General features: G+C 36.3%; 2 protein-coding genes across 4 annotated transcripts in view; both read right to left on the reverse strand.

The window, feature by feature from the left end:
- The window catches only part of prom1b (prominin 1 b), a 48,627-nt gene extending 47,270 nt beyond the window's left edge, over positions 1-1,357 (reverse strand). The window contains exon 1 of one of the 3 annotated variants that reach the window (XM_053480311.1): positions 831-1,357. In XM_053480311.1, coding sequence (XP_053336286.1) covers positions 831-1,050 — 220 coding nt within the window. In that variant the 5' untranslated portion in view covers positions 1,051-1,357. The remainder of the gene's footprint in view (positions 1-830) is intronic. The other 2 variants (XM_053480313.1, XM_053480312.1) reach the window with 2 other exon arrangements.
- Positions 1,358-2,484: 1,127 nt separating this feature from the next.
- On the reverse strand, positions 2,485-27,295 carry tapt1b (transmembrane anterior posterior transformation 1b). Its single transcript, XM_053480301.1, has 14 exons — positions 27,092-27,295; positions 23,677-23,807; positions 22,149-22,267; positions 17,725-17,887; positions 15,899-16,034; positions 15,304-15,401; positions 15,056-15,125; positions 14,616-14,696; positions 14,370-14,479; positions 9,609-9,668; positions 9,466-9,534; positions 9,225-9,301; positions 8,978-9,144; positions 2,485-5,845 (listed from the first exon to the last, which is right to left on the reverse strand). Exons 1-14 carry the CDS (start codon positions 27,279-27,281, stop codon positions 5,613-5,615), a joined length of 1,704 nt encoding a protein of 567 aa, XP_053336276.1. The 5' UTR covers positions 27,282-27,295; the 3' UTR covers positions 2,485-5,612.
- Positions 27,296-27,820: the final 525 nt, after the last annotated feature.

Genomic DNA, 27,820 nt, shown 5'->3' on the forward strand with positions numbered 1-27,820 from the left:
AGAAAAATTAAACCATTTTTAAAAATGGTTGTGTTTAAATTCCAAAATCAGTTCACAGTTTTGAGCGAGTCCATTAACCTTGAATATATGTAAACTGCTTCTTCTTTCTCAGGCAGATAAGCAAATGAACTGGATGTTATTACTTACTATATATAATCCATCCATCCACCTAGGAACCTCTGCAGTCCAACTAGGACTTATATTTATACCATTGTATTCATTCCCATTTTTACAACCGAGGTAGGACCATACATTCACACACTGCGGGAACGCCAATAAAACTAATCTTCATGTCTTTGGACTGTGGGAGGAAACTGGAGTACCTGGAGGAAACTCTCCAAGGACGGGTGAGAACATGAAAACTCCACGAAAACAGACCTGAGAAGGGAATTGAACCCGGACCCTGGAGGTGCAAGGCGAGAGTGCTAACCAGTAAGCCACCGTACCGCCTAAGACTATGTAATATACAGTATTATTAATATTATTATTATCATTGATATTATTATTTACTCTGCATTTCTTTAGACTGTGGGAGGAAACCGGAGTACCCGGAGGAAACCCACCGAGCACATGCGAACGCCATACGTACAGACCTGATGTGGGAATTGAACCCGGACAGTGTTAAGCACTAAGCCACCGTACTATACGGCTATATACTATGTAATATAGAGTATGTAGAATAATATTGTTATTTACTTTACCTAAAAAAAACAGCTGTGTGTGGCATTTTTACAGTGGAGACAAGGTGGAAATTCATAATCTCTCCAGGTATAAGTAGTTCTGGATCGACTAGTGTGTGTGTGTGTGTGTGTGTGTGATGGGGGACTCACCTGCTGGGAAGGGGTTTGGCTGTACCGTGTGGAGAAACGCGTGCACTATGTGAAACAGCATGTCCACGGCTCCGGGCTCATAGAGCGCGCGCGTCTCGTGCACCACCGCCGGCACGGAGCCGAAGTCCAGCGCGTGCCCGTGAGCAGCCTCGGGTTCCGTGCGCGCGGCCCCGGAGACAAAACTCCAGCAGCACATCAGCATCACCAGCACGCGCGCCATGTTTTAACACAAATCAGCTGTTACACCGGAATAAAACAGGCGGAGTTCTAAAAGTTCTAATTAAGGCTATTAAAACAAACAAACAAACAAACAAACCAATAGAGGCGTCTGTGCAAAAACAATCACGAAGAGCACAAAGAAGTGAAAAAAAAATAATCCAGATCTAGAGGTTTAATAAGTCTGGGTTTGGTCAAGTCAGTTTAATGTCTCGCATCCTGACTGCCGCTTCTCTCAACAACTCATCTAACGCTCCAAACAGCGCGCGCTACTGTCCAAAGCGCGTGCACGCTGGTGCTGAATGCTCGTGCATGTGTGTGTGTGTAGTCTGTCTGAGTGCGGATGTGTGCTGGGTGTAAACTCAAATATCAGTAAGAAAATACATGAGATGCATCAATAACTCAATCAATTAACTAATTAAAGTAATTCGATTTGCATTGAATGTATACATTAAAAGTTTACCACATCATTGTAGATCGATTCTAAAATTGGTGAGTGTTGATAAATTTTCGAAACTGATAGTATTTCCAGTTAGAAGATTGATATTATTTATATTAGTGCTGATATCTTGAAATAAAATAAAAAAGTTTCCTCTAAGAGATCTTGAACATTTGTGGAAGGAGTCTCCAGTGTCACTGTAATTTCATTGATTCATTCATTCATCATCTATACAGGGTCATGGCCTGGAGCCTGTCCCAGGGGAATTAGGGCACGGTGTGGGGAACACACAGGACTGGTTGCCGATCCATTGCACGCGCACACACAGACAATTTTGAAATTAACATTTGGTCTAATCTGCATGTCTCTGGAAGGAAACCAGAGTATCCAGAGGAAAACCAATCAAGCATGGGAATAACATTGTCCAAATTATACGACAGCAAATTATTAATTCCACAAAATAATTAACGTGGATCATTATAACTCCCTCAGTTACCTTATCATGCATACAGTACATACATACATGCATACACACAGTATATATATATATATATATATATATATATATATATATATAGAGAGAGAGAGAGAGAGAGAGAGAGAGAAAGAGTAAAAGGCAGCTGACAGAAAATAAAATGGTAAAAATGGTATTATTACCCAAGATAAGGAAAAAATTTCTTAAATTCAGTCTTAAAAATTACCATCTCGGGTGGGAACATTTGATTAATGTGATTTCATAAAATAATTCAATACTCTTTAAAAATTTTAACTAACAGACTGTAATCTGGCCACAGGCCTCGAGTTTAACTCATGTGTTTTAAAAAGGATGGCCTGGTATTTATTGTCCAAATGTCTTAAACTTTGATAATGCTTGTGTGTATACAGTGTGCACACACAAGAGACCCAATTTTCTTTAAAGTGTCATACAGGCAAACCGAACTGAAACCATGGCAACACAATCCACAGCAAGCAAAAGAGAGATTATCCAAGAGGTACAAAACAAAACATTTATTCACCAACACAATTCCTTCCTCCTCTACCCTTAGCCTGAAAATCCTTCTTAAAAATAATGTGAAAATCTCAATCTGTTCCTCAAAAAAAAAAAAAAAGTTGATCATAATATCAAACTGATGGACGAAACTGACTGATGGTGTGGACAATCAGGAAAAAAGCAGCTTTAAAATAAAAATGCATAAAATACATGACGTGATGTGATATGTTTATGGAGGTACCATTAATGAACCATTAATGTGATGCTGGTATGAAGGCTTCCAGTACAAAACAAAAACAAACAAACAAACTAATAAAAAAAAAAAAAACAGTAATGACCTGACGAATTTCTAAAGTTTAGAAAAATAAGAACAACTTAAAGGCTTGAAAGCAGAAGCGTGTAAGTAACATCTCTAGACAGCTGTACATGTTAAATGAAAGCTCTGATTGGAATTATTGAACGTTTAGGCAGTTTTAATTACCCCCCCCCTCAAAAAAAACAACAACATATTTGTAAGTCACTTACACTGTTCTGCCTCAGCGCATTTACTTTCTTAATTTAATTCTTCAAAATCAGATCCATTCTTAACACACAGGTACGGCTGGACATAACATTGTGTAACATTAACAGGGAAACAATTTTGACACTTTAATACACTCTTGCAAATGATCTTAATCTTCAGAATGTCTTTACATGGAAAAAAAACAAAAAGCACACATTTAAGCAAATAAGTACTTCTTCACAATCTTGGAGATATTCTAATAAATCTCTATAATTTACAAATTGTTAAATAATTACTGGTCCACAACGCTGTAGGAGAATTATTTTTGAATGCAATTTTATCAACATCCCAAATCATATTTAGACATACATAAATAAATTATGGTGCAAGGGGCGATATCGCCTTAATAAACATTATTTAAAATTCCTTCTGAACCTCACTCTAAATCATAAAGTGGATCATTTGAGCTTAATTTAGATTTTTAACATTTACAGCAGAGAACACAAGTGGACATGTTACTTGCTCAAACATCAGCACCATTATTATACCAACTGCCAAAGTTATTTTTACTTACTATGTACTTTTATGTATAAATGAATGTTATATTCGTGCAAGATGTAATGCTCATTGAAAAAAAATGATGTCTTGAAATTAACAAATTATGTGCATTAAATTGTATTTGTTGTTTTGTTCCCAGAGCTATTTTTTCTTCAACTTGATCTTTTTCAAACTTTTTTAAGTGCATGAAATCAAAAACGGCAATTTAGCAATGTACGAAGGCCGTGCATGTCAAACCAGGACTTGTGATAAAATTAAGCAAAGTACGGTGATGAGACTCTTAGTCGGAGTAAAACATTTAGATGGAGTAAATGTCGTTTTAACATATCAGGGCTATTAAAGGAGCTCCTGGGAGGCCAGCGTTTCAGACATGAAGCAGTTGCTCTGATCATGGCTACATCATAATAAGAAAACCTTTTACCTTGATGGTATCCAAGCACTAGTGAAAGACTGGAATAAGTGTATTAGTGTAGCAGGGGATTATATAGAGAAATAAGGGGAGTTCTTACTCTCATAACTGTGTTCTGCACAATCAGAAGTCCTGGTTTGACTTGAACACCTTTTGTAGAATTAAATGTATACAAAACCACAGTATTACTGTCACACACAGTAAAATTGCATAAATTAGTTGGCATTATGCTGAATATCGGAATCTTTACTGGTATGACAAACAACGTAATAATAGCAAATTCTGTTTGGCAAAATGTGTTAAAGTAGAAGAAACAAAATACAGCAACTCAATCTACACCATAAGAAATGTAAAATAAAGTGACTGAAAAAGCATTGAATATGCATTCTGCATGTAAGGGGGAGGTTTAAAAAAAAAAAAAATTAATAAAAAAAGGGGCAGAGACAAAAAATATATATACATCTCTTTTTTCATTATATACAGGAAATAAAGTTTCTAAACTTACCTCGTGTAGACTATTAAACTTCCAGGTAACTAATGGATTCTGTCTATAGTGTTGATCCAGTTTCTGATGTGGCTGTGTGTATAAACTTTACATGTTTAATGTCTATGTAACAAACTAATGTGCAATTCACAAGCGTTGAAGTGTAATGTATGATATTAACAAGGTGTTCAGCTTAAATGAAGACTGGCAGAAAAGTAGATTAAAAAAAAAAAAAAAAAAAAAAAAAAAACCTGTTAAAGCACAATACATTTCTGATATTTCTACTCACTGTATGTTTGTGCTTAACTTCAGTGGTCCAAAGTGAGTTTAGAAAATGAATGTAACCGAGATATCCGAGCCAGGTGGAGGATTTATCGATGCAGACACACAAAGCTGAGCTACTTATCAGTTGGACTTTACGTTAAGGTTCCTGTAACTAACATTTAATGTACGAGTTAACATCTATGATGAAGTTTTCATATTAATAAGCTGTAAGTATCTAACGTTTGTATTAATTAAAGTTTTGAATATTGAACCTGCAGACCAACCTAAAGAATATGATACGCCTTAATTTCTGCTAATTTATATGAAATTAAATTTATCCACAGACTAAATAATGCAGTTAATGCACGTGCCTTTCAATAAACATCAATCAACTCATCTGTTTACATGCCTTGATTACTAATGCTTTTATAATGCTGGTCTTTTCTGATGTTAATGCATGCTATACATTAGTTAAGGGAACCTTCACATAAAGTGTTGCACATAAAGCAAACAAGTACAATTTCAGAGAATTAAGAAAATGCAACTTAACATGGGAAAGAAAATGCCACTTATTAAGCCACCACTTGGTTGACCTCATATTAACATTGGTCTTTGTTTAGTCACATGACCGAAGTGATCAGTCTCTTCTCTTTCTGTCCGTCTGTCTAGATGGTAAAAGGTAAAAGGTCTGTTCCTGGTTCTGTCGAGGACCTTTGGAAAGGCCTTTGAGTCCAGTTCAGAGGAGAAGGTAAAAGTGAACGTGTTTCATTTTGAAACTTCTAATAAATTAATTAGGTGCACTTTTTTAATAAATATCCTGCTTTCTGGTTCTACCTTGATCCTTCGAGCAGAGGGTCTAATGTCAAAAGGTCAAGCCAAAAGACAACTTCCAGCTTTCGTCGGTCTGTACAGTCGAGCGTCAGTCGATTCGGTTCCCGCAGATCGTGAAACGATCGATCTCCAGCAGGTCTTTCTTTGGAGCTCGGTGGATGAGTTCTGTCCCATCCTGCGTGATAATCTTGTCCTCGGACTCGTCAGGCGTCGTGAGGAACTGATCCGACGCGCTGGTCGGGAGATCTGGCATGGGTTTCGCCGTCTGCTGGACGGGTTGATTTATAACTGACGAAGATAAGCCCTCCTCTTCTGCTTCGCCTAAGGGGGAGGAAAATGACTGTAAGTGTTTGACAGTGTTTACAGCATTGGTTCCCAAATCTGGTACAGGAGGACCCCTGCTCTGCACATTTCTTTACTTTAAAAAAAAAAAAAAAAAAAAGTGGGTGTGGTAGAGCAGGGAAAACAACAAAATTTCCAGGATAGATCCTTCAGGACCAGGGTTGGGAAATACTGGCTCATAGGTTTAATTGATATTAGTTCAGGCATTAATAAAAAAATGAACTAGACTCAGTGTCAAATCGCAGATATTTAAACCCCAGGATACCTTGCAATTAGCTATAAATGTACTAATCAAATCATTGTACATTAAAATGATTCCTTGACTAACTCGATTACAAAAAATTATCGAGGCAAAATCTTCTCAAAGCTTCATTTAATTAATTTTAAAAGCTTGCATTATGTTTTTGCGCAATTATTTGTCTGGCGTGACAGCGTTCTTACGGATACAAGCCGCTAGTAAACACAGACGAAGAAGCGCTTACGTCACCCTAAAGCGAAAGGAGATGCAAACAGTTAGCTGTGAATTGATTTGAGTAAGCGTTCTATTGCGGACTGCAAAATGAAAAGAAGCGATAAAAATATATTAAAATTCATTTTAAATGTGTCTTAGTTTTTTTGATACTTAAAGTCATTTGAAATACTTTTTTTTTGTTTTTGCATCTGAGAAAAGGCTTTAAAATAAGAATGTATGGCACTGTAATGCACTTAATTTATCTCAGTCAACTTTAGGCTATTCCTTGTATTGTAAATATTGACGATGTTTATTTTTGATAAAATGCTGTATGCATTTAAAAAATTTAAGAAGATTTTTCTAAAAAGAAAACCAATTAATCTTTGTTTCTCTTTTATATTTTACATTGCTGTTTAATTAAGCAAAAGTAAATTTTATCCGATTAATCGATTACATTGTTGGTAGAATACTCGATTACTAAAATATTCGATAGCTACAGCCCTAGTTTACATTTAGTACACATTGATGTTTTAAGTAACCTGTTAAGACTATAATAACCTATTTGTATTTGATGCCTAACTTTGGACAAACTGAAAAGAAGTAGAATGTGTACAATGTGAATGGACATATTGACTTAACACAAGATCTTATACAATCACATATTAACAGTATACAGTACTGTAGTACCTTGGCATACGAATGCGCCAAGAACATGAAAGAGACACAACACTCAGTATACCAGAACACCCAAATGTGTATTATACAAAAACGACACTGCAGTGCACAAAATACAATTATTTACAACTATATTAATATTTTGGTGTGTATGTGAACAGATGTAATAATCCCAAGTCCTGTATACTGTGTGTGTGTGTGCACTTGTGGAGGTGCGGGAGCGTCACCGGCTTTATGGGACAATCCAGGAGCACAATCATGTCCTGTGATACTATCTCAATGGCGAGTGACCCAATAAAAACAACAATTTGTGGCTTTACTTTAAAACATGGTCAGCTGACGTCCTTGCGTTCCCTTCATAATTTAGAGAGAAAGTCTTGCGAGAATAAGAACCAAACCACAACTGATATTAATTAAAATTAATTATAAAAAGCCATTATGTGACTGAGGTAAATGTTAGCAAGAAGGGCAGCGGGAATAAACCGGATCCATTTTCAGTTTGGTTTTTAAAGCAGCCGGTGCCAAGAGGAATCGTAAATCAAGGTTAAGTGAGGTTTAATGTCTATTTATTACACATTTTATTTAATTTACATTTATTTTGTAAATGTTGATTGTTTTTTTATGCAAAGATATGATTATAGTGTTGAAAATTGGTTATATTGGTGATATTTTTGGGTGGCAGGAACTGATTATCTGCATGCACAGTGGTGTGAAAAACTATTTGCCCCCTTCCTGATTTCTTATTCTTTTGCATGTTTGTCACACTTAAATGTTTCTGATCATCAAACACATTTAACTATTAGTCAAAGATAACATAATTGAACACAAAATGCAGTTTTTAAATTATGGTTTTTATTATTTAGGGAGAAAAAAAATCCAAACCTACAGTACATGGCCCTGTGTGAAAAAGTGATTGCCCCCCTTGTTAAAAAAAAACTTAACTGTGGTTTATCACACCTGAGTTCAATTTCTGTAGTCACCCCCAGGCCTGATTACTGCCACACCTGTTTCAATCAAGAAATCACTTAAATACGAGCTACCTGACACAGAGAAGTAGACCAAAAGCACCTCAAAAGCTAAACATCATGCCGAGATCCGAAGAAATTCAGGAACAAATGAGAACAAAAGTAATTGAGATCTATCAGTCTGGTAAAGGTTATAAAGCCATTTCTAAAGCTTTGGGACTCCAGCGAACCACAGTGAGAGCCATTATCCACAAATGGCAAAAACATGGAACAGTGGTGAACCTTCCCAGGAGTGGCCGGCCGACCTAAATTACCCCAAGAGAGCAGAGACAACTCATCCAATCCGACTCAGACAACTCATGACCCAAAACACACCAGCAAATCCACCTCTGAATGGCTGAAGAAAAACAAGATGAAGACTTTGGAGTGGCCTAGTCAAAGTTCTGACCTGAATCCTATTGAGATGTTGTGGCATGACCTAAAAAATGCGGGTCATGCTAGAAAACCCTCAAATAAAGCTAAATGACAACAATTCTGCAAAGATGAGCGGACCAAAATTCCTCCAGAGCGCTGTAAAAGACTCGTTGCAAGTTATCGCAAACGCTTGATTGCAGTTATTGCTGCTAAGGGTGTATAATATATTAGGTTCAGGGGGCAATTACTTTTTCACACAGGGCCATGTAGGTTTGGATATTTTTTCTCCCTAAATAATAAAAACCATCATTTAAAAACTGCATTTTGTGTTTACTTGTGTTATCTTTGACTAATAGTTAAATGTGTTTGATGATCAGAAACATTTTGTGTGACAAACATGCAAAAGAATAAGAAATCAGGAGGGGGGCAAATAGTTTTTCACACCACTGTACATTATTTCCTCTGGGAAAATGCGTTTCGCGGTACAAAATTTCACCTTAAAAATTCACATTCAGAACCGATTAAATTTGTATGCAGCTGTATTATGTTGCATATATAAAGTGATAAGTATGAACATACTTTGTGTTTGTGTGTGTGTTGTATTACTTGTTGGCTCTCGTGTGCGCTTGGCGTGATGAGTCCTACTGGATGCTCTGCTGGGAGTGGCAGAGGGGGGAGACTGGAACAGCTTCTCCTCCATATTCGCCTCTTTAACGTACACACACGACTTTCCGAGCAACACGATGCTATTCAGCACCTTTAGCGTGATCATACTGTGCACACACATAATCCTGGTAAATACAACACACACAATACCGAACACCAAGTCAAGTCTCACACACAGAAAACTTACCCAAAATAAAAAAGGAGCACACAAATGACTGAGAGGGCACCCTGGATTCTCACAGAGCTCGTCACCACCCGGATGAGCTTAGGAAGGAAAACATTACAATGTCATTGTTACTACAAAAAAATCAGACTTTTCATTATGATCGACATGTATGAATGCAGTAAGTAAAATGAATGTCATATTTAATGTCATAAATTATAAAAAAACAGGAAATATGGCAAATATTTAGGAAAAACTTCATTACCAGTAGAGCTAGAGGAAGCGGGATGAAGCCCATTCTCCTTGACACACTGTCACTGTAGTCAGTATACGCCTAAAACACACCAACAAGTCAGTCAAGTCTAACACACAACACAAGTGTGTCATAACAACACAGAATACACTTACATTTTTCTGTCTGCTACTAGCCAGATCGAAGGCCAAGCTCGCTCTATATTCACTGTACACCTGCAAACACACACAAAACAAAGTCCAGTGGAAGCTCGGATTACGAGTAACTTTTTTCGCGATTTGCGAGTGTTCCGCAAGACGAGCAAAGATTTTTAATAAATTTTGACTTGAAAAACGAGCAAGTTTTTACTAGTACAGAGTATCACGTATCACGCATTCGCTTCTGGTTTTGACGCTGAGCGTCATGTAATCACAACTGAGCCAACGTTTTCTCTCTCTCTTGTTGCTGCCGAATTGTGGGTAATCGTTTCCCCTGCTTGGTCTTAGTGCGCGTCTCTTACTGGTATAATCAATAATCAATAAAACTGTTTACTATAACACTGTGAACATATTTTATTTTGTGTTTAGAAGCGTGTGTGTACAGCGTGCGTGTAATGTTTCTTATAACACACGCGTATGCGTGTGTAAAGCAAAAGAAAGTCTCATTAGAAGGCTAAAAATCCATTTTCTCTATCTCTCTCGTTATGTGTGCGCGCGTAATTTGACACCATGCTTCTTGCCTTTAATTTGTGTATGTGTGAAGCACCCCCTCTCTGCTTCACACACACACACACACACACACACACACACACACACACACACTCTCTGGTCTACACAGAAACACTGCTCTGTTGCGGTTCTTTTTAAAGGTAAAGTGCAGGTTCATTTGTTTGTTTGTTTTACTTCACAGCAGTGATTCCGTTAGTATGCGCTCACACGAGTGTCATTAGCGATGTTCCTTGCTAATTTCTCCGACAAAACAGTCTTTCCGTTAATGTGTGTTTATGTGAAATTCAAATAAAAAAGAAGAAAGGTTTACTGTGAGAGAAATTCTCATTAGAAGGTTAAAAATCCATCCTCTCTCAGCCTCTCTTATGTGTGTGTGCGCGCACGCGTAATTTGACACTGTGCTGGTTCACACACTCTTTCTCGGGACAGGAAAGGCTTCACACACACACATACACACACACAGCGCCTGCGTGCATAAACAGAAACACAATTTATTTTTCCTTTTTTTTAAATGGTAAAGTGCAGATTAATTTGTTTTATTTTTACTTTATATTTTGTGTTAATTATTTTTATGTATTTATTTTTTTGGGCTGTGGAACGAATAATTTGAGTGTCCATTATTTATAATAGGAAAATTAAAATTGGTTTACGAGTGTTTTGGAATACGAGCCTGCTTCCTGAACAAATTATGCTCGTAATCCAAGGTTCCACTGTACACTCATTTAAACAGACACACTGTTCTACTTGTGAGATCTTACACACTAAAGCTAGCTACTGATGAGCATAGATCAGAACAGTTAATGATTTATGGTGGCCTGATTGTCAGAGACACAACCTCACATTAGCGTTCTTAAACACCTCGGCCCGTATTCACAAAGCTTCTTAGAATTCTCTCTGAGAGCTCATATTTTATGATAATAGAACAGACAGTGAAATTATAATGTTTGTATATAAAGAAATTATATAATCATGACTACAGGCTACTTTATGCAAAGTTTCTGTTACAGACTAAATATCTTAAAGTTAATTAAAACACCCAAATGTTGAAAACATGTCTACTTTTGAAGCAACAAATTTCCACACAATAGTTACTATATTTAAGTTCTTACATTTATTTATCATACTGATTTTGTTACTTGTAATCCATTTCAGATTGATGGGAGCAAAATGGCAGATTTTACCAATTTACATGATTACAGGACAGTCTGTTTAAATTTCACTTTTGGATGGTATGTAGTCAACAATCTGAGAGAGATGGAAGGAAAAAAACAGAAAAAGAAAACCAAATTGGACAGAAGAGCAGTGTTTCACCGTGGTGAAAAAGGCCCGGGAGCGTCTGTACCATCTATGACGCTTAAGAGACTTCAGACTGCCCTTCAAGGTGCTCAGGAATTTCTACTCCTGCACCATAGAGAACATCCTGAAGGGAAACATCACGACCTGGTTCGGAAACAGCACCATGCAGGACAGACGAGCTCTACAGAGGGTGGTGCGATCAGCTGAGCTGAGCGCATCATCCGCACCAAGCTCCCTGACCTGCACTCAATCTACATCAAGCGGTGCTGGACCAAGACCAGGAAGATCGTAAAGGACCTTAGCCATCCCAACAATGGACTGTTCTCTTTGTTGCGGTCAGGAAAGCGCTTTCGCTCTCTGAAGGCCAACACAGAGAGACTGAGGAGGAGCTTCTTCCCGCAGGCGATAAGGTCTCTCAGCCATACCACCATGCAGAACTAATACAATCTTTTAACATCAATGGACACGACGGACACATTCACGCACATCTACACTTACATGTTTATGTTTACATTCTGGACCATTGCACAAAGACACTTTAATAAAGCACCTTTTAATAAAGACACTTTTTATGCATATTTGCACACCATATTTCTTCCACCAAATTTCATTTTTTAAATGCTCTATTGTACAGTATATTTCTATTTTTATTTCTACTTTATGTACAGTATACTTCTATTTTTATCCTAGTTAAATACAAGTTTTCTACCGTATTTCTTTTATTCATATTTATTTCTTATTATAAGCTTTATTTCTATTTTTAAGGTCACTGGCGGTCGTGTAAGTATTTCACTGCAAATCATTCTGTGTATGACTGTATGTGACAAATAAAATTTGAATTTGGAGAATATTTCTTCTTTCCACCATTTTGTCCTCTGCTATAAAAACTCTTAAACCTTTTAAAAGCCCTCCTCTATACTCTTAACAATTTCTATTTTAGGAGCTGTTTTTAGGGTTACAATGTTTCGTGAATCTGCATGGATTTTTATCTTTATCTAAGATTTAGTTCTAAATTTAAGGAGAAATTCTAAAATTCTAAATGTCATAATTCTAAGAATCTTCTCAGAATGTCATCACTAGGAGCAACTTTTAGCTTTAAGAAGCTTTGTGAATAAAGGCCCTGGTGTGTTGCTTATAGTTAATTTCCTCGACCTGAATACGTTTTCTGTTAAGTCTGATTTCTTACAAGGTTTCCTGGGAGTTTTTCTATTCCCACCATCGTCCTCGGCTTGCTCATGGATGACAAACTGATGATTATGATTTATGCTTATTACCTCACATTTTTCAAACGTATTTCTATTATTTTTTGTTTCTGTAATGCTGCTTTGCGATAATTACTTATGGGTATAAGCGGCACATAAATAAAACTGAATTGGACAATTATCAAAATGATGGAATAGCTTGTAACACTGGAGGTATTGCCATTCAGTTTGTGCCACTTTGGTCAGTTTAATAGAATTCAAATATCGCCTGATGCTTTATTAGAGAAGTTGAAAGAGAGAACTTGGGTTTGTGTGAGGGCATGACGGGTGTTTACATTTTGCATTAGCACTTGACGAATGAATGAGCATGTAAACTGAATTTGACGAGGAGTGGCTTTGAGGGTTAACGTTAAGGCGCATTATGCAACCCTGCATTATTTATATCGGAACTCTCTCTCTCTTTTACTGCCTACAAAATCCCCGCTATGATTTAAGATTCTTCCTGTCTGTCTGTGAGGGAAGGAATAAAGGAAGAAGCAAAGAACAAAAAAACAAAAACAAAAAACAACTTACAAACAAAAGAAAACATGAGTCTAAAAAGGAGGAGCAGTGGGGGGTGTATGTGTGTGTGTGTGTGTGTGTGTGTGTATTTGTGTGACACTAATCTTCTGACTAAACTAATCTAAGCTACTTAAAGACCGAGCAGATCTCTGGCTGTAATCCCTGCCAGTATCCACAGCTCACTCCTTCTTTCTCTTCTCATGTCTTTCTCTCCTTCCTTTGCTTCATTCTACTTACCTTAAACTTAAATAATCAACAAGTTAATGTTAAAAAAATTCAAGCACGCTGTGACATTAATAATACAGAATATTATGAGTTTGGTTTTCTTGTTGTTTTACTTCCTTCCATCTCTCTCAGATCGTTGACTACATAACATCTAAAAGTGAAACTTAAACAGACTGTCCTCCAATCATATAAGTTGGTAAAATCTGAGACATTTTGCTCCCATCAATCTGAAATAGACTACAAGTAATAAAATCAGTATGATAAATAAATGTAAGAATTTAAATATAGTAACTACTGTGTGAAAATTGGTTTCTTCAAAAGTAGACATGTTTTCAACATTTTGAACTTAGATATTTAGCTTATAAAACTTTGCATAAAGTAGCCTGTAGACATGGTTATATAATTTCTTTATATACAAACATTATGATTTCACTGTCTATTCTATTAATATATATTCTATTTTCACAAAGAGACCATTTTAAGACCTTTACAGATTTTTCTATCAACCAATCACAGTCCTTGAATTGCTGCATCATCAAGATCAAGGTTTTTGTACTTTCCTTCCTCAGAGCTGCTCTGAGAAGTTTCCTGAATCACTTTTAGCCTAGGACTCCCAGCTAGGAATTTTTAAGCTAAGATAGGAGCTCTCAGAAAGAATTCTAAAAAGCTTTATGAATACGCGCCCTGATGTATTTGTTTTATGGAGTAAACCACTTTTGTGCTGATGGTACACCACAAGCCGCACATATATATTTTAGACCTGCATACTATTTTTATTATTGTTACTTTTGGGTGGGAATCTCTATATGATCTGCCGTATCATATAGCATCACAAAAAAATTATACACAAGATTGTCCCTGTAAAACATTGGTCTTCTGATACACATAAGCACAGTGTGAGGTGAGGTCATGAGGTCATACTCACATCTGCTGGGATGTCATTAAACTTGGTGATGAAGGCGTGTTTCACCACGTCTACGGCCATCTCCGAAGCAATCACCATAAACACGTCAGGAAGCAGCACCCACAGATGATCTGAAATCGGTCACCAAAAGCAATGTCAGACCCATCGGCGAGCATACAGTGTTACGTTGTCTGCAATTGTACAGGCACAGATAAATACAAACAAGTAAAGATAATGATGATGTTAGTCAGATATAACATGAGTCACCTGGGTTCCAAGAGAACTGTTCCATATTTCTAAGACACACGATTAATAAGAGCACATAGTTGGTGAATCTTTCTTTGATATCTGAAATAACACAAACAAAAAAAGGCAAGTTGAATCCAGTCTGTTTTTAAGTACAGTACAGTACGTACAATACGTACTGCACTTTAGTGTCAGACATCTCCCTCTACTGGGTTGTCACTAATGTACACTCAAATACGCAGAACTGAAACATTTTTAGTGAACTTGTATGGGGGCTTTGGCATTATTTCCCTCAATTGACAGCACATGTAATCCTACGGGAAGTAGCTGTGAGCGGTTTTGGTGAAGCTTCCAATGTTAAAAAACTCTAAAGTGCAAAAAACAAAAAGGAAAAAAAATTGCAGATTTATTCAATTAATTAATAAAATTTCTAGTCCACAGAAGGTGCATGTGTTACTTACCACTGTTGGACATCTGAAAGAGATTATTCTTCTCAAACTTCTTAAACACGCTCCCTTTAATCTCAACAAACTGCAATGACAAAGAAACTATAATGGAACAAACACTTTATTTGAATATGAATTCATACACGGAAAGGATCCGTGAGTTGTAACTTTTTTTATGTAATTTTTTTTGTTGTTGTTTATAATACTTTTCATTAAACAAGAAAAAAACATAAATTCATTGCTGGCAGAGCATGTGTACTCACATTGTTGGACATCATAATAGTGAGCAGAGATTTGTTATGGGAGTTGAATGCCACGTTTAGGGTGGTCGCCTGAACCATGATCAGAATGGCATGAAGAACTGAAGCTCAAGTTAAGAAATACACAGAGATATGAACGTAGAATTCTTTGCATGACTGCAGACAGCCGGTTAGACAGTTATCTGTTATTCCAGTCAATAACAGACAGAGTTAGCTTAATGGTGTAAGGCACTGAACTACTGAACTGAGGGTCCAAGGTTCAAACCGCAGCACCACCAAGCAACACACTGTTAGGCTCTTGAACAACTCATATGTGCCGATACGTGTAATGATTTAAATGTAAGTTGCTAGAAACTAGAAGCTGCCTCAGTCCAAGCAGATATAGATCTAAGCATTTATTTAAACTAACTTTAAGCTCTACCAGCCTGTACATACAGTAACACCGCATAACTGATTTATTTCTTTACAACGCAGAAAATATAAACTGTAGAGATTGTATAATTTTGGTAGTCTTTAGATTCTGACTGTTTAAAATAATTCACAGAAAAACAATAATAAAAACTTACAGAAGCCTAGTGGGTGCAGTGTTTAAGGATACAGACATAAAGGACAGCCATTAGGAAGTGTGGGATTACACCTATGTGAGCTCTCTTTTTTTCTTTGGGTTCTGTGGCTGTCCAGTAGAGAGCGTCAAGGATGTCCTGCCCGAAGGACGAAAACAGTCGGTCTGCCACCTGAAAGACAGAATGAGAAATTACTCTTAAAGAAGACTAAAAAACATGTTGATTAAGTTGCTAGCTGATTCTTTTTTAAAGCAATTCGATTCATCAACATTACTAAATTTGCAGTTTTAATCAAACACCTGTTGCATAAGTGTCCCCTTAATACGCGTAAATAATTGTATAAGATGTTGCACCACATGATACTAAAGGTACTAAACAAGTGGTGCAGGAATGCTTCACTACATTTCTTATATTGTAAAAACAAAAAAAGATGACTAAAATATATAAAATGGGGATTCTTGTGCCATTTTTAAAACATTAATGAAAAGAAACTGAATGAAGAACTAAGCAACTCCAGGAATGTTTAATTAAAGAAATCCATAATAAATTAAATATATTAAACAAAGCACAGGACACGGGCACTGCTTACAAAAAGATTTACTCATATTCATCTGAATACATACACATATTAGTGAGATTTCTTCTTAAATCACAAAATGATGGTAACCGTTACTCTGATAGAATAATCAAAACTGAGGATAAGTAGTGAAAGTCTGAGTTAATACACAGTCATACAAGAAACGTTATGGCTGAAACTGCTCCATACCCTGTCCTTTTGAACAAGACTATAAAATGTAAAAAAAAAAAAAAAAAAGATTACAATGCTCTGGGGTCCAACCAGGTGCCATTATATCCTTATTTAATATCCATTAGACAGTGGCTTGGAACCAACCTTCCCAGGAGTGGCCGGCCTATCAAAGATGGGATCAATGAAAGAGTTCCAGAAGCAAAAGCTTTAAACAGGCCTTCTTGATTTAAAACCCAATGTGGTCAATTTAAAACAATTCTGTATGGAAGAGTGGGCCAAAATTCCTTCATTAGCAGTTATCACAAATGCTTGATCTTAGTTCACCAGGAATGGCACAAACAGTTATTAGGTTTGGGGGGCAAGTACATTTCCACATAGGGCCAGGTAGGTTTGGACAGCTTTTTTCGATGTAATAAATAAAATCAGTATTTTGTATTTACTTGTGTGATCTTTGTGTAATATTAAAATTTGTTTGATGATCTGAATAAATTAAGTTTTACAAATATTTGGGGGGGGGGGGGGTATCGTATCTGTAACACGGAGGATAGAGAAACAGATACATGCTGAGATTTTCATTACATACATATTATGTGTACATATTTTCTGATGAGTGACATCATAATGACTGTACAGGAAAAAAAACATTGAATCTATAACGTTTTAAATCTTTCAAAACATTTTAGTTTCCCTCAGCTGGAACACAAACATTGTTGGATGATCAAACTTTTATCTCAAATGATTAAAAAAATATTTTTGCCCTGCTGAAATAACCATGTGTAACCATTCTATACGCTCTCTCATATATATATATATAGAAAGGCTGACCTCTGTGTCTTAAAATAACAACTAACTGTTGTTTTTGTTGTTGTTACATAATGACCTAATCCCATATGCGTTATTTTATAGTTTTGAAATCCCCAGTATTGTTGTAGAATGTAGAAAATAAATCACTAAACAAAAACAAAGAAATTTGCAAGTGTTCTAAAACTTTTGAATGGTAGTGTGTATGTATGTATGTATGTGTGTATGTATGTACGTGTTCTCATAAATTCACTGTAGAATTGCTGTTGAGGATATGGTGATAAGGGTTGATCTGGGATCGGTGTTTGTTACCTCCAGCATGTTGTAGATGATGTAGAGTTTGATGACAGACTGCCCCCTGATCAGATGGTACATCATGGAGTAATCCACGTAGTGCATCATGGAGTAACACAGCACCATGATGAAGCCTTTCAGCACGTCGCACACCTGAGCAGGCTGAAGGAGACGAGAGCCACTACATGCACACACAACACACAGTTATTTAATACATTTCCTTCATGATTATTACAACTAGTTAAAGCAATAGAGCAGGCTTTTAAGACTTTAAGTTTTACACACACACAAACACGCTGTTAGTTATACACGCTGGTTTTGTCAGAACAACAGACTAAATTGGACACGTCATGCCGCAATCCTTATACAATATAGTATACAATAAAAAATAAACAGAATTATAAATCACACCACCACATTTCTCTTTACTATATGCACAGTTATAATAACTAAGAAAGCATGTTTATGACTATGAGATAATCATAAATCAATAAAATTCTGATTCGATAAAACACACAATGTTTTTCTTTATATCAGGTTACAGAAGATGTTTTTTCTAATTACAGACATTGGCAACTATTGAAACATTATTGAAAGCAAGCTTGAGATGTTAAATATGCTATCTTATTGGTATCTCATTTAATAATTTACAGTCCTGCTGCAGAACATTGCCATCTGCTGGCTAAACACAGGAGTTTAAAGATGATTCCATTTAGCATAAAAAAAAACAAAAAAAAACACAGGAGCACCAAATCGGCCAGATACAACAGCTGCAGTGCGCGTGCCTACATGCGTGTGCGAGTGCACTTGGAGCGTGTGAGGGTGCGAGGGTGTGTGTGTGTGTGTGTACTGAGTGAGCACAGAAAGCTGCTGCATTCATTCCAGCCTTAGTACGTGTGTGTTACTGCATACCTTATTTTTCTGCAGTAGGGGCATATACCTGCCCTGCAGGCAGAGAGATAAATAATGAGCAGCTTCTCCCACCTTAGTAATGTGCATGTCTTCTGTGTGAGAGAGCTTGTGTGTACAGGTGCTATGAAGCCTGTCTGTCTATTAAAGTAAAGCCTAAAGCAATATTTTTTTGAGAGATGGTGTGGTGAGAAGGTGTGTGAGGATTACATTTACTGTAGGGGTGATAAATCAGAGCAGACCGCCCACTCTGAAAGTGTTGGAACGGTAAGGTCAATTCTTTTGTTTTTCTGCTGTAAGACAGAAGACTTCAGGGTCTGAGATCAAAAAATGAATACGAGAGGAAAGAACGGAATTTTAGCATTCATTCCCTGAAATTTACATCTAGATGTTTAAAACAATTTAAAAGTGTAGTCACCAGAATTATTGGCAATATAAGAGAAATGGAACCTTTACTTAAAGTAATAGTATGCATAAAGTAGATGTTTTCTCCACTATTGTCTCCTTATATATTTTTTAAACAGAATACAACTGTCGCATGTCTCCGTTTATATTTTACTTTTCAAACCTGAATATGTAAAGATAAACGATAAAGCGATACTTTATTGTCATTGTAGTGATACAATAAAATTTGTTTGGTAGCTTTCAGAGACCAGCAGCAATAATAAACAAAAGAATAAACACAAGATAAGTGCACTAAAATATAATAAATATAACAGTATAAAAAAGTGGGACCTGGATCTTGATGCAGTGTGAAGTAGAGTGCGGAAAAGTGCAAGCATGATTTTCTGAATATTTAACAAGTTATACTAACAGCCGGAATAACACAGTCCTGGTGTAAAGTGTTTGGTGTAAAGTCATTTAGATGACTGAGGTGACACAGAGACCAAAAGACCTGGCTTTATTGACTTTATAAATTATTATAATATTTATAAAGTATTATACATTTCATATCATACATGAAGTGCCAAGCAGCTACTGTATATCTTGGTCATGTGGGGTTAACTGAAGTGGAGAGTCCATAGAAGAGAACACTGGAAACCAAAGGTTTACTTAGGTCTGTACTCTAGAACCAAGAAATGATCTTAAGTTCCCTGATCTTAATTCCATAGTCTCACTGAGAGACTATTATGCTGGCTAGCTTTCAATCACATGTTCCATTTGAAAGAGCACACAAGTGGCATGAAATTGTCCGCAGTTCAAATGAAATTGTTCTATGTGAATGCAAACATAGAACGAGTCCATCATATTAGTTACTGTTAAGCTGTTAAACTGTTAATGATCAGGTCTTATTTGACTCATATTTCTTAATAATTTCCAAGACTTTTGCAACCATATGGGTGCAGACAAAAAGAAAAAGACAAGTGCAACAATGTAAACGTGAATCATTAGAACAATTTTTTAAATATAGTGAAACCTCAGATTGCGAGTAACACGGTTTGCGAGTGTTCCACAAGACCAGCAATTTTGACTTGTAAAAAGAAAAGGCCTAGTTTACGAGTACCGAGTATCATGTACATCTTGTTTTGACGCAGAGCGTCTTGTGATTACAACTAAGCCACTGTTTTTTCTCTCTCTTGCGCTGCGGAATTGGGGGTAATCGTCTCCCCCGCTAGGTCTTAGTGCCCATCTCTTACTGGTATAATCAACATCCATGCACGCGTGTACTGTTTACTATAACACTTTGACCACGTGTGTGTGTGTGTGTGTAAAACATTTTATTTTGTGTTTGTATGCGTGTGTGTACAGCGCGCATGTACTGATGTTCTCTGTTAATTTTTTCGAAAAAACAGTCTTTCCGATAATGCGTGCATAAACGGAAAAACTTATCTGTCAAGAAATATTTTTTTTTTAAGGTAAAGTGCAGGTTAATTGGTTTTATTTTTTCTTTTATATTTTGTATTTATTATCTTTATGTATTTATTTTTTGAGGACGAATCATTTGAGTTTCAATTATTTGTTATGGGAATCTGCTTTGATTTACGAGTGTTTTGGTTTATGAGCCGCTTCTGGAATGAATTATGCTCATAATCCAAGGTTCCACTGTATATCAAATCAAATTTGAAATCAATTTCATTTAAATGGGAAAAGCCATTCAAACCAATTGAATTTTCAAACAGTCTATAGACTATTTTTTTTACATCCTGATACAGATTTTATAAAAGCTGTCCTTCAGACACACACCCAGACAGTAGTTATAAATCTGTTTAGTGGAAAACCTGTTTCCTGATCTACTAGGTATTATGTTTAAGAATTAGCTAAACAACAGTAAAACTAAAAAAATTCAAATTTAAATTTACTTAAGTATCAAAAGTAAAGGGCTTGTATTAGCCCACAGTAACGTAGGTCATTAAAAAAAAAAAAAAAAAAAAAAAAACCTTTCTCCCTCTCTGCAAATACTACACACCATTGTTATTAGGTAACGCAACACTATGCAGAATGGTAGTTAAGTAAAAGTACAAATATTGTGCTCTTTTATGTAGTAGAGTAAAAACTTAGTACATAGTAGACAAGTGAAATAAGTACATTAATCAAGATCAATGCAATAAGTAAAAGAAATTGTGACCTTTAGGTATACAAAAGGATTTTATTTAACAGGTTATGTCAAGTCTTTACTATTATAATGTACACTGCCTGGAAAAAACAGGGTGCAATTTCAGAAAGATCAAATTATTAAGCTGCATTAAAGAAAAGAAAACTGAGATTTAAAATAATTGTTACTGGATTAAAAACCCTTCAACAGTTTATCAAAACCTGGAAACATAGTACTGAACCGTCAACTTCGTTAAAGACACGTGAGCATAAATTATGAATTGAGATCACTTCTTGCATAATTAAAAAAAAAAAAAAAGAGGAAAAACCAAAGCTATGTTTAATAGTGAAAGTAAGGTCATTTTCATACACACAAAACGTGATGAGAACTCACAGGACTGGGACTAAATAGCTCTGTGTGGCCATAAAAAAAACACTTACTAGCGAGCAAAAAAAGGTGTGTAAGGGTAGAAAATAAAATGCTGACGACCTAAATGTACAGAACGATCGGGGTTAACACATCAAAAGGGATAATCCTCCCTCGCCTTTTTTTTTGGCAGGCAGCATGTTGTAAATATTGTAACAATCACTAAACAGAAAATTATTTATAATTAAGCATTCATTTAATTTAATTATAAAATACATCTATTCATTTTTCAATATGATTCTGTTAAGCTGGCAGGGTGATAATAATAAAATAAAATCTACTTTAAATTCTCATATGTATAATTAAAATGTAATAAGATGTTGCAGTAGGTGGAATTTGGCAAGATTTTGATCAAGCAAAAACAGCTGATGATTGTTCAATTTAACTTTTTTCCCCATCATTTTATTATCTTTATACTAAACTTAATTAATGTACATTAAAGAATCCTTCTAGTCTCTTTTAACGACACTTAAAACGTGTGGAAGATCAAATGTGCAAATATACACAATGGAGTTAAAAATAGTTTAGGAGAAATTTGATCGCCTTTGGGTGTGTGTGTAAGTGTGTGTGTTACCTGAGTCCGCAGCATGGCAGCGTTAGCAGCCTAATGAGTGCCAGCAACACCCTGAGGGGTAACAGTGTGAAGACGTAGAGGAACGCATCCAAACACAGGAAGAAGCCAAAGATCATCAGCTACAGGAACAGAGAGAGAAAGACGGGATGTGAGCGATGTTTAGTATGATCATGGAAAGGAAACCATTTAACATCGCTGCCAACATGCATTACTAGATCTTTCCTGTTCTCTGCTCATTTCAATTAGACTCCTAAAGTTGCAGTGTGATGATGTTTTATATACTCAATCTGGTAATCATATACATATTTATTGCCAAATATTTAATACTTTTGACATAATCTCACTGCTTTTCAATAAACTTTGTCCATCTGTGAACATGCTTTCATATTACCTCATTTAAAAAAAATGTTTAAGGCTGAGCTGTGAGCCACAAACGCACTGCTATCATCACTTTTCATCAGATCGTACAGCTGCTTTCAGGAGACCAATCAGGTGAAAGTCCCATGGAGCGAGATCAGGACGATATGGAGGATGCTTTAACACCTCAAAACCAAGTTGTGGAAAGAAATGTGCGGACATGCATCATGTGAGACCACAAAACGCTTGAACATCAGTCCTCTGCGTTTAAACCAAAATTTAGGCTTCAGCTCTTTAATACGCATTTCACTGTAACATTTCACTTTTGATTTTCCCTGATAATGTTCCAATACTTGGCCTTAAGAATCTTATGGTTCACTTTTAAACTTTTTTTCTTGGTCGTCGAGTTTCTAAATCTACAGCTCAGGTATAACAAAAGCCTTTACTGTCAATTTCTCTCGTTTTCTCTTGCTGGTTTCTTCTTCTCTTGGCTCGCTGATATTTTTATCGCTCCTTTCCTTTTTGCAGCCGCAACAGAATGCTCCCTCAAATCAATACACAGCTAACTGTTTGCGTTTCCTTCTGCTTTGTGGGTGACATAAGCGCTTCTTCATCGTTGTTTACTGGCGGCTTGCATCCAGAAGTGCGCTGTGTCACGCCAAACAAATAATTGTGCAAAAACATAACGCAAGCTTTTAAAATTAATTAAAAGAAGCTTTGAGGCATAAGATTTTGATAATTTTTTGTTATCGAATTACTCGAGGAATCATTTAAGCCCTAATCATATTATATTACATAAAAAAATAAAACTGTAAAGTTGGTGTGTCTGTACATCAAGGTGTTTTTTTTTTATTTTTCTGTTTGTTTGTGAACGCATCAGCTAAAAACTACTGGACAAATATTTACAAATAATGTATTTGGCCGAGGTTGAGGTAACACATAGGCTTTGATTCATGGCAGTTGGCCCACGACAAAAAAAAAAAAAGACATGCTACTTTGAAATTTACATGGAAAACGCTTTATTTGTTAGAGTTTTTAGTAATTAAACCCTACACTCTTACATTGTGTGATCATTTTAAATGGTACCTCCTTGTGGTAAACCATGTGGTATTGTATGGTACGGTAGGTTAAAGAATGGGGTGTGCAGCGTTTTATTAGTGAGCTGCCTTACCTTCTCCAGTTCTTTGGGGATGCGCAGGCAGGTATACACTCTCTCTCTCCTTTCAGTGTATTTGGCCTCATTGTGTTCCAGAAAATATCCTCTCGTCAATTCAGCTCTGACAAACCTCAGCAGAGACAGGTCTGCATGTGCGCGCACACACACACACACACACACACACACACACACACACACACACACACACAGAACTCTCCTCATTATTTTGGACTATTATTAGAACCCCACTACATGTCTACTGAGGGACACTTGCACAAAGGATAAAGGAATACCAGCAGGGACTGTGACTAGGGATGTCCCAAACCAGACACTGGCTTCAAAAGTTGATTCTATGTTACACAGGATTTGATGTTTTCTAATTCATTCTCCTGACATATTTAACACAGGAAGTGATAACTGATCAGGGCAGGAATACATTATTCGGTTTTAACCATCTAAACAGATACAAACTGGCAAAGACCTTATTTGACAGAAAGGGTCAAGGGGCATTAGGTCAAAATGATTAGTAGTAGTAATAGTAGCAGTAGTAAATGACCTACTGATCTGTTTTTTTTTCTATTTGCCTCCAGTGCAACTTCTGTGTACAGCGATTTTAAAAATGCCCATTCCAGAGACTTGTTGTGCAGTTGACCATAAAATAAAATAATAATAATAAAAATCTGATTTTAGTTTTAATCATGCTAATGTGATGTGAGGTAAGACTTATTCAACAACAACAAAAAAAAGCTGCTCTCTCGTTAAAACCTACCTGAAACTATTTTACATGTGGATTTATAGGTTTCACTTGATGTGATAAATATTAAGTTAGCATATTCCTGAGTTAGCAGGAAGTTCTTTACACCTCAATCCAAAAGGTTAATGCCTGTTCTATTATTTGACACCTTTAAAGAAAGAAGAACTTACGCTTTATATCGATTTTTTTTTTTTGTCATAGAGGTTGGCTATGAGACAAGATAATAACTCTTGCATACATGTATATAATTAAAATCAGATAATTTGACACAAAGATTTTAGCCTAAGAGCTCAGCTAGAGAATTAGGCAGGTTGATGCCTGTAGAGTTGTACGTTTGATCGTCAAAAGGATTGTATCATCAAACATCACGTGACGATGTGAAGTAGTTGCATAAGCTCTGTATTTTGCATTTTCCTTCTAACAGATTACAACATAAGGTCATGGCAACATACATCCCTAGCTTCCCTCAACTGTGATCAGTGTGTAGATGAACAGGGAATTCTTTATGTATCCAAATGGTTGGTGTTCCTCAAAGCTCTGTTCATGGACCATGCATTTTCATAAACACTATATTAAATCAGTCTCAAACCCACTCATTACACATGCTTACACCAGTCTGCAGGAACAAATTAATTGCAAAAATCATGTTAGAAGTCGCACTTAATGCCCGCAATTAATCGACACACGCTTGTTGTCTAGTTAAATTTTCTGACTTTGGAGGCATGTGAGACAATAAAATGTAGTGAATTATTTGCTAACTTTGTTTAAAAAAATAATCATACTGGAAGACATAATAGAGATACATGCTATGTAAGTTTAGCTTTTTCTTTCATTTAATTTAGAGTTTGTTTGTATTGTTTAAATGCTCTTAATGCTCTATGTTCTGTTCAGTTTTGACTCAAGCTGAGGTATAAAACATTTGAATTATTACTAGGTCTTAAAATTGCTACATTAGAAAATCAGAAAAAAATAATATTGATATCTGGATGTTTATAAAATTGTGATACGCAATATTAACCAAAACAGCACCGTGAGTATCGTGATGATATCGTATTGGATGGTGACTGATGATTCCCATCCCTGGTGCATTGTGCATCATGTGATGGATTCACACTGCTACCTCTCACTAGTGATGGGTCGGTCATGAACGATTCGTTCTTTTTGAACGAATCTTTGACGTGACTCAGAAGAACGAGAAGTCTCGGAGAATGATTCGTTTATTTTCTACTGTGCGCGGATGCGCAAATCATCACAAAACCCCCGTAGGTTTTCAGTGACACGTCTACTCCGAGTCGTTCATTCGTTCTTTTGTCACGTGACTCCCATAGACGCCATGCAGTGCAGTACACAGGAAACAGAATTAAACAGTTCTTAACAAGTCTTTAAGTCTCGAGTCGTTCTTTTTTTTTGTCACGTGACTCCGAAAGACTCTATGCAGTGCAATAGATTCAAAAGAATAAGCGAATTATGATAAACTAATCATTCTGTTTATTATAATATGTCCTTAACTGCACTGTAATATTTTCATTACTGGAACTATAGCCCAAATTTGTGCATGTAGATGTATTGGGCGTCTTTTTATTGAAAATGCAACATTTTATTTTACTTCTTATCAAAAGAACAAAATGAACTAAATGACTCCAAAAAAGAAACGTTTATTTTGTAGAACGAGATTCAATGAACCGAGTTACTAAAATGATTCAAACTTCCCATTACTAACTTTCACTCTCTATAAACTTTCTCAGAGGTTTATGATCTCTAGATTGGACTCTTGTAAAGCCTAGTTGTCTTGGAGTTTGAAGTTTCATAATATCCCACCTATAAATATCTACCATGGTTCCCAGGAAACTTTCATCTTACAAATGACCTGAAAAGCTCTGACTGACGTGGTCTAAGCCAACAAAAGTACTTTGGCTATGACCTTGGCTAAGTACTTAGTTACCTATGTTTGACAAACAGGAGAAAGGTTTTCATTTGGTGTGTGCTGTGCTGTCCCCCTCTCCCTTATCTAAAGCAACCCAGTGTTATCAGACCCATGTAGTTTTTGCCTGGACTCTTCTTTAAAAAACAAAAAAAACAAACAAACAAACAAAGTGATAATGCAGTTTCTAAATTGGTTTGCAGCAATGCATTATGGGAAATTACGTTTTATTAACTTTGCAGAGTCCATAAATGCTGAAGCTTTACTTCTTGTGTGTGTGTGTGTGTGTGTTTTATTACGTGAGCACGTGCACTGTGACAACCGCGTAAACATCTGGTCTAACAGCAGTCCTAACACAGGATAAACTGCACAGACAGGTTTCAAACAACGTCAACGAAGCATTTGATGTTCTAGCCTTTTAAATCTCCATGACAGCAGACTTGTGTTTTTGTAACCAGTCTGTCTCACTAAGTAACTTCCTAGCTAGCCTCGCTAGCTTGTTACATGTCTGATAACTGACTATAGCTACTAACGTTACAATTAAACACAAATATGTAGACAAAATAAATAAAATAACACGCGTTGAGAATTTCCTCAACTGTAACGGTTTCCGTGTTATTAAATGAGCGCGAGTGCAGCGTTTAAGCTCGCGCGCTACGTGCAGGAGTATAGAGACAGACCGTTAGTAAACACAAACACAAACACACACACAGCTGTTAGCCGCCTTAGCTAACGTTTGACAGCTCAGCTCTTACCAGACACACTGCGCGTGTCCCGTTGTTCTTTCGCCTTTTTCTCGTAAAACCCCAAAGTCTCAGTCAGCTCAGACACATTGCTGTTTATCTCTGAATTGGTCGTTGCACGGAAAGCCAGTTTCTCCCTCTCCTTATCCTCCTTTTCCGTCTCTTTTTCATCTCCAGGACCTGCCGCTACCGAGTCCGCCATCTTGGTTCACACGCATCCGAGAGCGGACGTGACGTCTGACGTCATCACGCATGAGTTCTTATTCATTGATGTTCACATAATTTTTTTTCCTGTTTTTTTTTTTTTTTTTTGCCTTCTGAAATTTATTGATTAATTTTATTAAATAAATGCATGGTAAATTGTAAGTTTTTAAAATTTAGATTTTTTTGTTGTTGCAATTTTGCAATCTTTTATCTATGTGTATTGGAAGCAATTACTTTTTCATTTTCACATAGGGCCAGGTACAGTAGGTAACTTTTCCCCTTTAATAAATGAAATGATTATGTGTAATATTAAAAATTGCTCAATCAAGTGTGACAAATATGCTACAAAATTTTTTTTTGTTGTACTGTATATATAAACACACTATGTTTTTATTTAATGTAATGTATTGTGCTAATTGAAACTACATACCTCTTGTGTTACTATCTATCTATCTATCTATCTATCTATCTATCTATCTATCTAATCAGCATCAGAAAAAAAGCTGCTGAGCTGGGATGTGCAACCCCTTTTTCCCC

Source organism: Clarias gariepinus, chromosome 20 (genome assembly GCF_024256425.1).
Source record: "Clarias gariepinus isolate MV-2021 ecotype Netherlands chromosome 20, CGAR_prim_01v2, whole genome shotgun sequence".
In the NCBI taxonomy this organism is placed as follows: domain Eukaryota; kingdom Metazoa; phylum Chordata; class Actinopteri; order Siluriformes; family Clariidae; genus Clarias; species Clarias gariepinus.

What these genes read in the sequence shown, in the direction of transcription:
- tapt1b (XM_053480301.1), bottom strand. Translation starts at nt 27,281, where the DNA reads ATGGCGGACTCGGTAGCGGCAGGTCCTGGAGATGAAAAAGAGACGGAA. An exon ending in AATGGCTGTCCTTTATGTCT is followed by an intron (nt 15,402 to 15,898) that starts GTATCCTTAAAC and finishes CTTGAGCTTCAG; the next exon opens with TTCTTCATGCCATTCTGATC. An exon ending in CTATTATGATGTCCAACAAT is followed by an intron (nt 15,126 to 15,303) that starts GTGAGTACACAT and finishes TTGTCATTGCAG; the next exon opens with TTTGTTGAGATTAAAGGGAG.